This window comes from Plecotus auritus (genome assembly GCF_963455305.1).
Source record: "Plecotus auritus genome assembly, chromosome: 4".
In the NCBI taxonomy this organism is placed as follows: domain Eukaryota; kingdom Metazoa; phylum Chordata; class Mammalia; order Chiroptera; family Vespertilionidae; genus Plecotus; species Plecotus auritus.
The window spans coordinates 162446287-162458307 of record NC_137775.1 but is presented as its reverse complement, the minus strand read 5'-3'; the positions used below and the strand labels follow the sequence as shown (position 1 = coordinate 162458307).

The 12021-nt window shown below is 39.3% G+C and overlaps 1 protein-coding gene across 4 annotated transcripts in view; it reads right to left on the bottom strand.

Annotated features, from left to right (window-relative positions):
* The window catches only part of CDK14 (cyclin dependent kinase 14), a 553499-nt gene that overhangs the window by 312130 nt on the left and 229348 nt on the right, over positions 1–12021 (bottom strand). For all 4 annotated transcript variants that reach the window (XM_080663151.1, XM_080663154.1, XM_080663152.1 and 1 more), the window contains one exon: positions 9220–9314. In XM_080663151.1, coding sequence (XP_080519277.1) covers positions 9220–9314 — 95 coding nt within the window. The remainder of the gene's footprint in view (positions 1–9219; positions 9315–12021) is intronic.

Sequence of the window (12021 nt, the reverse complement as noted above, 5' to 3'; positions counted from 1 at the left end):
ACACAAATATGTTGTACTCCCATGACACATGAAGATCTGTGACAGTAATTTATAACCATAGAGATTATCTAGTCTAAGACTGCAGCCCTCCATAGGATTTCAATTCCTTTAAATATAAGGGCTATATATTTATATCTCTAGAGTTTAAGGATAACTCCTGGTACAGAGAAGAGAGCCTATATATTGCTGGAGGAAAAAAAATGAATGAATGAAAAAATGAATTATTAAGTGAATGAGCATAACAAGTCACTTTTCTGCTTCCAAAAATTATGCCAAATGGGATGCATTTACATAACAGTTACGAACTTTTGGGCAGTCCATTGCTTTGTACACTTGGAGTTACCTGGATTCCCAGGTTGACAGAGGAAATCATCGGCTGCAACCGCTGGGAAGGGTGTGCATGGAGCACAGCAGACCTTGAACAACGTGGTGCTTAGGGCTGCGGGTCCCGGGCACAGCTGAAATTCTGCTTACCACTTTCACTCCCCAGAAACCTAACTGCTAACAGCCTGCTGTTGACAGAAAGCCTTTCTGATAATGAACAGTCAATTAACACATATATTGTGTTATATCTTGTATTCTCACAACAAAGTAAGTTAGAGAAAATAAAATGTTATTTTAAAAATTCTCAGGAATCCCTGGCCAGTGTAGCTCAGTTGGTTGGGCATCGCCCCATGCACGAAGGGGTTGCTGGTTCTAATCCAGGTCAGGGCACATGTCCAGGTTGTTGGATAAATCCCCAATGCAGGGGTGTGCAGAAGGCAGATGATCAATGTGTGCTCTCACAATGATGTTTCTTTCTCTTCCCCTCTCTCTAAAAATCAATAAACTATGCTTTTTAAAAAAAGTCTAAGGAAGAGAAAATACATTTACAGTACTGTACGTATTTATTGAAAAAATCTGCATATAAGTGGACCCACACAGTTCAAACCCACGTTGGTCCAGAGTGAGTAAACTGTATTTGACCTCTTTGCCTGAATTTCCTCACCTGCACAATGGAGGGAACTTAGACCTACTTTCTGGTTTCACTTGGGACTACAGGAAATAGCATAGCTAAATTACACGTTTCAATCCCCTACACAGAGTACAGGTTAGAAACCTTCCCTCCAGGATTTCTGATGCGGATCCATGTATCCTCTACTTTCAGTAACAAGGTGCTCATTGCTCTTCAAGGCACTGAATTCAAGTTACAACTCACACTGGGTTTCTTATTCTGTCTGGAATAGACACGTTACCTTTTCTCTGCTCTCCAGTGTGCCTTTAATTCTCCTGAACAAGCCTCCTGACCCCTTTAATAGTTTCATGTTGTACAGCAGCAATTTTCAACCTTTTTCATCTCTTGGCACATATTAATTACTGAAATTCTGCAGCATACCAAAAAATATACAGGTTGCCAATCTGACCAAAAAAATTAGGTATAATTTTGATTCATTTACACAGAATGGCTATTGTTGGCCTTTATCATTTTTTTTATTTGACAATGTAAGGGAAAAGCAGTCAGTGGCCCTGACTAAATGTCAGGTATTACATGTTTTAAAAGTTCCTGCAGCACCAGTTGGAAATCGCAGCTGTGCCCTGTTCACGGGCCTCCTGCCATCGTATTGGTCCTCCTCGGTGCTCACTTCTGTTTGCTAGTGTTCTTTGAGCCAACGAAATTACTAGTCTTTTACAATGAATTGTTTTTAAGTTAACTTTCCTCCACCATGTTTTCCTTATTAAGTTGGGCTGCTTTTTTTTTCCAAACCAAGAAGACCATTTCACTTAGCCCCACAGCAATTCACCTTGTAGGTTCAGCTCATCATTTCCTCAGATTCTTTTGTGACCCGTGATTCCATCACTCCAAATATTAATTATGGCTTCCAGCTATAACACACAAATAGGTCAAGCACATCATCACCATGTCTTTATCTGAGTTATTAATGATAATATCAAATAGGACAAGGTCAAGGACAATGCCCTCTAGCATACCCTAATAGACTTTTATCCACCCTGATGTCAATTCATTAATCAATAGGCTTTGGGGGAAGTTGTTCAGCCAGCAATAAACTGAAAGAATAATAATCTTCGAACAAGTGAATTTCAATTTTATTCTATTTATATGGATCTCATGAGAGTCCCTGTCATAAGCTTTGTTGAAATCAGGAAATACCACTGTTTTTTACTGGAAGGGAATGAAGATTATCAGACTTTAATGTCTGAAAATCTATTTCTGAATTTCACTAATATTCTATAGTAAGCTTCTATATCTACAGAGTCAGAGGTTTGTTCCCTGCCACTCTTTAAAAATCAGCATTTTTTCTCACCTTCATTCTTGATGATTTCTCAAAGATTATAAACAATGGTTCTATGAATCCACAATCCACAATTCTGTTCACATTCTAAATGTACTTTACCTGGGACTACATAATGGGCTTATTCTTATGGATGTTTATGAGGTGTTCTTTGGGGGGAAAGAGGGTTGGGGAGAGCATAAACCTGAGGGAAGTGCATCCTGTATCTGAATGTATTCCCCGCTCTGGGAAAATCTCCAGCTTTATGAGTTTGGGTGGGAGGCAAGAAACACCTGCCTTTACAAAAGCCAAAAGGTCAGACACTTTCTCAGAGGCCTGCAGTCAAAACATGGGCATGTGACTTGGGGTCAGCAAACCCAACACAGCCACGCTCACTTAGCATTAGGAGCTAGCAACCCAAAGACGCAGGGAGAAGACAGGTGCCATTTTGACATCATGGGCAGCCAGGCCAGTGAGGTGAGAGACACTGTCTGAGCTCACACTCCTGGGGGCAGCAGGTGCACAGTGCACAGTCCAACAGCTTGATTTTGGCTCTCAAGCCTCACTCTATTCCTGTCCATTTTTAAAGTCTTCCCAGCGGGTCTGTCAGCCACACGCTTTCCTCTCAATAAACGTTTCTGATTAATTCAGCTAAAGAGAATGTCTTTTGCGTGCAATAGAGAACTCTCACTGGTACATTTATTCAGAGTGGTCAGACACTTTAATTCCTTTGACTTAAGTAGGTGGCAATGTGGGTGTTTTTTTTTTTATATTTTTACTGATTTCAGAGAGGAAAGGAGAGGGAGAGAGAGATAAGAAACATCATTGATCGGCTGCCTCCTGCACACCTCCAACTGGGGATCGAGCCTGCAACCTGGGCATGTGCCCTTGACCAGAATTGAACTTGGGACCCTTCAGTCTGCAGGCCAACGCTCTAGCCACTGAGCCAAACCGGCCAGGACAAGATGGCAATGTTTAAGGCCTGCTCTACTGTTATGAACTCATATTTGTTCTAAACCTTCTGGTTGGAAGAATATTTGTTTTGAGAGAAAAAAAATAAAGACTATACATAGAAACTAAAGATGGAATATAGATAAGTAGAAAAATAAACAAAAATTTTAAAATATTAAGTAGTTCTGTTTTCATAGGTTATTTGCTTTAAGTAGTAAAACTATTAGTCTCTTGCTCTTCCTGTTTCAAATGTCACTCATTCATTCGTACAAAAGGTATCTGCGAACCACCTACTAAGTGCCAGACACTCTGCTGGGCACTGGAGTAGTGCCCCTGTTCTTGTGAAACCCAAGTCCCTTTGGCTCAGAGTCTCGGCTGAAATGGTTTCATCTGAGTTCATGAGTAATCTTTCTTGCTGGTGTTTCCTTTTCAGTTTCCTTAGTTGGTTTTTCCTCATCACTTTGACTCTTAATGTTGAAGTGCCCCAGTGTTCAGTCTTCTGAGTTCATTCACTCATATGGCGTTTTAGTTACTAACTGCTGCATAAAAAACCAACCCAAAACTCAGTGACTTAAAACAACAACCGTTGTCGCATGCTAGTGTGGCTCAATGGTTGAGCCTCAACCCAGGAACCAAGAGGTTGCTAGTTCAATTCCTGGTCAGGGCACATGCCCAGGTTTCAGGGGGCATGCAGGAGGTAGCCGATTGATGTTTCTATCCCTCTCCATTCCTCTCTCTAAAATCAATAAAAACATATATTTTTTTAAATCAACCATATTATTATTTCTCATGATTCTTGGGTTGAAATTCAGAAAAGGCATAACCAGGACAACTCATCTAGGTTCCATGTGATACCTATGAACCTGGAATGCTCCCCCTCTACCCCGACTCCAGACAGCCTGTTCAATCAGGTGTCTGGCACTTAGCTAGCCTGCCTGGGGTCCTACATCTAGGGCTGACTTCACACTGTCTTCTGGGTTCTGTTCTCCTCCACATAGTCCAGGGCCTCTCCCTCTCTACATGGTCTCTCCAGCAGGACAACTGGAATTCTAACACAGTCGGTCAGGATGCTCAAGAGTGTAACACAGAAACGGTCAGGACCACAACTGGCAGAGTATCACTTCCCCCGTGTTGTTTCACTGGTTAGAGCAAGTCACAAACCCAACCTAGATCGAAGGGCAGAGACGACACAAGAATGTGAGTATCCTAAGGCATGGTTCATGTAGAGCCACTAATGTAATAGTTACCACACTTGGTGATCTCATCCAAACTCCTTGTTAAATAATATCTATAACCCGGGCAACCTCCAAATCTCTACCTTGGATCTCTCTGCTAAATTCCAGACTCATGTTTCCAACCGCCTGTGACATCTCCACGTGCATATGGAACAGGCATCTCAAACTTAGCGCATTTAAAACTGAGTGGCACGGTGCCCATGCTGCTCCTCCTGAGGTCTGCCCACCTCTCCTCATAGCAGCTCCACGACTGTAGTGCCTCAAGCCAAAACCCTGGGCATCCCCCTTGACTCCACTTCATCTCTCAAATCCTGCACCTAAAGCTACCAGCTAAACCTTGAAAATATATCCAGAAACAACCACTTTTCATCACCTCCACTGCTGACCTCATCTCATGCTCAGGTATTAGCAGTAGCCATTTGACTGGTCTCCCTGTTTCAGAACTTGCCCACCTGCAGTCTAGTCTTAAGAAAGCAGTCGGAGAGATCCAATTAAAATATGTCGGATCAGATCATTTCTCTGCCCAGCACCTTTGGTGGCTCCATGTCATTTTTGAGTTAAAGCAAAATTCATTAAAACACAACCTTATAAAGCCTGACACAATCCAGACCCCAGTGCGTTTTGGACTGTGTCTCACCCTTGGTGGCTCCATTCCAGCCCCAGGGGCCCTGCTGCTCCCCACACAACCCTGAGTGGCAGCCTCTTGCCCAGAATATATGTCTTCCTCCACCTCTTTCAGACTTTCACCTGAATACCTCTCACTTTTTCAGCAAGCCTTCCCTGATCACCCCCACTTAAAGTTTGTATATTCATGGACATGTGCACATATGCTTTTTTTTTCTCATAGAAAGGCAGAAAAATGTTCAATTGCGCCAGGACAGATTAATCTGGAAACCAGAATGCTGAGGGAGAGCTACAGTTTTCCAGAACAGATGTGTCATAAAATCATGCAAATGAAAGCATTCTTCATAGATACAGAAATCAAGATGTATAAAGCTGAGAAGCCAAACAATTAGGTAGATTGTGTGACAGGGTGACAAGACAGAATAGAACGTTCGGGGGAGAGTTGCATATCCTAATATCTCACATCCTCATACCATCACATCAAACTATGCCACTGGTTAACCCCAGCAGGCTGAGGCTGAGATGCAATGGCAAGTATTTTAAGGCACAGAAGACTTGGCCTAAAGTCTTCCCTTTATCCTTAACTTATCTGAGTGATTTTAGTAAATCTGTTTTGAATTCTCTCTGAGCATTATTTTTCCTCATCAGTAACAAACTGGAAAACAAATATCACATGCCTTCTATCCTTCAAAGGACTAAAAAGGGAATCTAATGGAATAACATGTATGATAAAGTGCTTTGTAGAATGTACAGCAATATAAAAATAAATTAGATGATTTTGGTAATACATAAATAACTGTATGTGATTTTTAGTGACAGTTTTGTTTCATGTGGAATACAGATTTTTGTTTGACATAATGTTGCACATTAGCTTGGAATATTTTCATGAGTTTACTGGTACAGCACAGTGGAAGAAATAAAATGATTGCTCCAATGAATATCATGATTAGCGATAAGTTTGCTGCTTTTCTTCTGATACATAATTATTAAGTGTGTAATGAAAAGTGCTGCTACACATACTTTGCTCTCATTTAATTTAAAATTGAACAGACTAGCTATGCACTTCAGCTACCAGTAATATATATTTACATAGCCATGTTTACTATGAATATTCTTAATTCCACTTAGGGAATCTGTTTTGAATTTTTCAGCATGGTGATAAATAGGGTAACGTGGCACTTATTTGTCTCCAGCAAAAAATAAAAACTAAAATGCTTAACTTTCTGTTTAAGTAGGGAAAACAACTGTGTTAGCACTTTCGCTACTTTCTGTATTTCTTTCCCGGGTCTCAAACCTATGCAGAAAAAAGATAGCTATGACAATATTGTAGAGCATTATGAAACCAGATGCCTTTTGAAGCTCAGTGAGCCTCGCCTCGGCTGATGGTGCTCCTTCGCATTTAACAAATGGAGGAAGGTAGTATCCACACAGCACACATGACGGGGCCACATGTTGCAAGAGTAAGACATGAGCAGCCTGGGTAGCACATTCCCCAGTGTGTTTCCAACCTTCAGCTTGCAGGTCACTCTCTCTACACACCTTGAAAATGGACAAGCACCTGTATTTCAGATGTTGTAGGAGCTCTTCACAGTACTTAAGGAATATTAACAATGGCCTGTCATCCACTAAATCACTTTAGTAATGACCTTCAAAGTCATTTCCTCAAGTATTCTTTAACATCACGAACTTTTCATCACTTATTTCATTATTCTGGCCCTCAAAAGGCTTTTATGTAACCTAATATGTCACTGGTAGGAATAATAGAAGGCAGCTAGGCAAAGAAAAGAAATTCATTACACGATGTATAAACTATCATAAATAATAATCTTTCACTTTGTGGAACTCATCTTACATAGGTACCTCAAAAAACGCCTGAACACTTAATTCTAATCCAAAGGAAAAAAAATCCAATAATGTCTAATGAATCTTAAATTATTTTACTTTCCCTTCATATCTAGGATTTTAATGGGCATGATGTGTTGATGTTTTTACAAAAAACTAAAATGCTTAACTTTCTGTTTAAGTAGGGGAAACAACTGTGTTTAACTTACCCGTTCCCCTCCCTCATGAAAAGGTACTATGTATTGAAATGTGGTAATATCATCATTACGTTCAGGAAATTGTAGATTAAAATGTTTGATACTGATTTTAGGGTTTGTTATATATGTAACAAGGTTCTTACCAATATTGCAAACATTCATTGAAACATGGTTATTTAAAAACAAATAAAAACCAAACAAATAAACTACAGTTGTAGCAGCAAAAAGTGCTTCACCAGAGAGAGCAAAAGGATAAATGAATAAAAAAGACAGACAAAGAAAGATGGAAAGGCGAAAGGCCTAGAAACAATGGGAAAGTGAGGAACTAAAGTAGAGTGGAGAACTGAAGAGGCAGGCAGGGCAATCATAAACCATGAATGACACAAGCTTGCCTCATTCTCTAAGAGAGAACAGGTTCATCTAGGTCTTACTCCCACCGAGAGGTTAGGAGTGAAAGGTTGCCCGTGCAGCACGGCCTATGTGCACGCTATTACGTGGGTGATTTAAGAGGACCTGGAATGTAGCCACAAGAATTGGAACCATAGAAAATTTCACTCACACAAAAACAGAATGATTGTTTAAAAGTCAGTCTTAATCGATTAGCAAATACTGCAAGACAGTGAATTTCTTTGCTTTTGTGTGACAACTTCCACAGAAAATCAGAAAATTACATAGGATCAATTATGTACATTTTTAGCTTCACAAATGTATTTAATTTTCCTTTATGATTTGGGGGACATATTTTCACATTATTTTTGTTAGTTTCTCTATCACTGTTACTGATTTTAGGGGTCAAACTACTTTTCTTCCTTTTAATTTAATTATCCAGTTTGGGGAAAGGGGGCAAGTATTTTTTTGAGGTATCTTTTCTACAAAACATTACATAAGTTAGTTATATACTAAGGAAAAAATCTAGATTTAATTGAAATGTTGCAACTAGACATACTATGAAACAAAAATTCTACATTCCAGTTCTACATCAGCTGAATGTATTATTGATTCCAACATCATCTATAAAACAAAGGAAATTATATTTGCATTAATGTGTGAATCTCTATCCATTTTTGGTAGCATGTAATATATTCAACTGCTCATCTCTAGCTGTCCTTGTAGCCACATTACCATATTATTCAAATGTATCTATCATTTATATGTAAATAGACAAGATGAATGGCTTCTTCATAAGACAATTTTCAAATGACAAATAGACACAGGCAGACATTAGCAAGATAAAAATGTTGCAAATATTCATTCTATTATATATACTTAAGGAAAAATGAAAACTATTTCAATTTTTTTTAAAGTCGTATGGTAATTACAAGTTGGATCTTAATACATTCACAATACCAACAGCTATTCTTCTCAATAAAAGCCTCCACCAATGTCATTTGTATCTTATAAATTACATGGTCTCAGATCCATCTGTGAAAATTGAGATGCTAATTATCATGGTTACATTTCATGATTCCAGTTAAATGCTGAAGTGGAGCTACACAAATACCATATGTTTTTCTAAGAGAAATGGAGAAAGATTAATTATGAGTTCAAGTCCAAGTCTTCCAGCAGTTATACTCTCAACACAATAAGATCATTACATTGTATTATGCAAATGGGAAGTTTTAATTAATAGCTGAAATACCAAGTGAGGGGAAAAACTATGAAGTCTAAATTGTAAGTATCAGACTTTCCTCCACAATTAAAAAAAACAAAACAACCCTAATAAGGATGCTTTTGAAAAACTAAGTTAAAAATCCTGCCCTCCCTGCCAAATAAAAACTCCACATTTTTAATTATCTGTGAACTTTCTTTGATGGAATGATCAGCATCATGCAGTTTAATTCTATTTAATAAACTTAAAAGTTACAGTGTATACTAGTAACAAAAGGTTATAAATAGATAACATATATGATGAAAATTCAAATTAACATTTTTAAGAATTTTTCTTTAAGATACATATCATCCAAAATGATGCAAAGTTAAAAGTCTTGTGTACTCAGATAAAATACTCATTTCAATACAGCAACCTAAACATAAAACGCTATGATAACACTATAAGATTTTTATTCATATTTATAAAATGTGAGTTCCTATTTTACTCACCACATATTCAAACACAAGCGTCAGCGTCTCCTTGGTGTGGATGATGTCATGAAGCAACACTATGTTAGCATGCTTTAGTCCTTTCAACAGAGAAGCTGCGAAATAAAGTGGACAGAGAGACAATTGATCATGGGTAACAATCAACTTTATCTTTCATTATAATTTTGGGACATTGTCAGATGAAATGTACCTATTTTCCAATTTTCCAAGCCAATGACAATTCAGAATCAAGGGCAGAGAAACCAGGTTTTTGTTTAGATGAAGCTCTTCCCACTTTCTCCCCCCCACCCCGCCCCAGTTATTCCACCTATTTGTTATTAATCCCTAGTTAGATTCCAATATAATCAGAGAACATACTTGGTATGATTTCAATTCCCTTACATTTTTTAAGGTTTACTTTATCAGCCAGATCTGATTTAATTTGTTTGGTATATGTGCCAAATGTATGCAATGTACTCGGAGGGGCAAGAGTAGGTTTACAGTTGTATGTGAAACACAGAGTTTGTGCTTATATTGTTATTTATTAATTATTGTATTACTTTCCATATAAATAACTGTAAACCTGCTTTTGCCCCATCCTGTACATTTTGCTGATGTTGGGTGGAGAGTTCTATAAATGCCAACTAGATCCTTCTGGGTGACAGTTTCTACAGTGACTAAGAGAGGAACGTTAACATCCCCAAGTGTAATTGGAAATTTGTCAATTTCTCATTTAAATTTTACCAGTTTTTGCTTTGTATATTTTGAAGCTCTGTTGTTTACTGTATATACATTTAGTATTGCTGTTTTCTTTGTCAATTGACCCCTTTATCAAAATACAAGAGGCCCAGTGCACGAATTTGTGCACCTGGCCTGCGGGATCAGGCCGAAACTGGCTCTCCAACATCCCCCGAGGGGTCCTGGATTGCGAGAGGATGCTGGCCAGGCCGGGGGACCCTACCAGTGCACAATCAGGGCCAGGGAGGGATGAAGGAGGTTGGCCAGCCAGGGAGGGACCACAGGAGGGTTCAAGAGCATGTCCAGCCCATCTTGCTCAGTCCCGATCAGCTGGACCCCAGCAGCAAGCTAACCTATGGGTCAGAGCGTCTGCCCCCTGGTGGTCAGTGCACATTATAGCAACTGGTCGACCGGTCGACTGTCTGCCCCCTGGTGGTCAGTGCACATTATAGCAAGCAGTTGAATGGCCTTAGCATATCATTAGCATATTACACTTTGATTGGTTGAACGGATGACCAGATGACTGGACACTTAGCATATTAGGCTTTTATTATATAGGATTAGCATGCATGAGAAAATAATTTTTAAAATTACAAATAAATCACAGTGCATGAACTCTGAAGAAACAACTACTATACAGACTTATGACACTTTAGCATTGTTAATTCCAATAATTTATAAACTTCCTTCCTTTACTTAGTCCAGTGGTCGGCAAACTGCGGCTCGCAAGCCACATGCGGCTCACAAGCCGCAGTTTGCCACTCTGTTGACTAATGAGTTTGCTGACCACTGGGATAGGGGCTTAATCACAAGGAACAACAACAGCCTGTAATTATTGGAATCAAGAGTCTAGGTCAGTGGTCGGCAAACTCATTAGTCAACAGAGTGGCAAATCGCGGCTCGCGAGCCACATGCGCAGTTTGCTGACCACTGAACTAGCCTATCAGCCTTAAACTAGCCTATCAGCCTTGCTTTATTCAATAGCAAGATTTCAGATATTAATCTGGGGACCAACTTTCACATTGCTCATTTTTAAAATGGACATGTGAAGTGTTCACTGGCATTTTACCAAGGACACTTGCCCCTGCACTAGTCTTTGGAGGCAGGCTCATTCTCAGAGAGTGCTATTTCAGACCACAATAGGGTATTTGAAAACGATGGCCAGGTGCCCTACTTCACACCTAGTCTGTGCAGGCACGTCAGTAGGTGAAATGAATTCAGGACCAATGAATCTCACATTGTACAAAAGAGCCTGGCTTTGTGAAGCAAGTTTTAGAAATGTATTATGTAATATCATTTGTAATCTTGTCCAATTTCATTTTTCAAGTTCTCCCTCAACCTGTCAAATAAACTGATGATCTGCCCTTATCAGCAACAGCTCCAAAAAGCAACTGATGCTTATGCTTCATTGAGAATCCCATCCCCCAAGGATCCTTTGCTTTGGATTTTTAAAAATTTATTTATATTGATTGATTGATTTACTCCCCCCACTTTCTTCTCTTACCACGTACACCTAAACTCTCATTTCTCAAAGTAATGTCTTCAGACCCATCGTTTCCTATTGTGTTTTCCTACAGGTTCAGTTCCTGCCATCATTCGTTTTGGGGGGAAATACTTTCTCCTGACAGTGACTAATACAGAAAACAAATCATGTCTTTTTTTATATGATAGTTTTTACCATTTCTATAAAACTCAAAGCCTCCATATTTAATTCTAATAAATTTTAATTATTACAGATTTCTAAATACATTTTTATACACTTTTAAAACACACTATCAGTTATATAAGTACCGATACCTGTATGTACTTGAAAGCAAGCCCTCTTTCTTTTGAGATTAACATAATGAATTCACAATTGAAAAAGAACAGAGCCACTCATTTCAAAGCTGATGGCAGGAAACATGGCACAGAAGGGCAGGAAACGTCTGTGATATCCACCACCATCAGGGTGGGTGGCAGACCCGACTGACGTGGAAGCTGCCAATGCAGCAGCCACTGCCCAGCTAGGTGCCAGATACCATAACCGGTGCTGTCTCCAGGGCTTGCCAAGTCAGCCCAGTGATTAACACCTACAAGTCCTAGCAC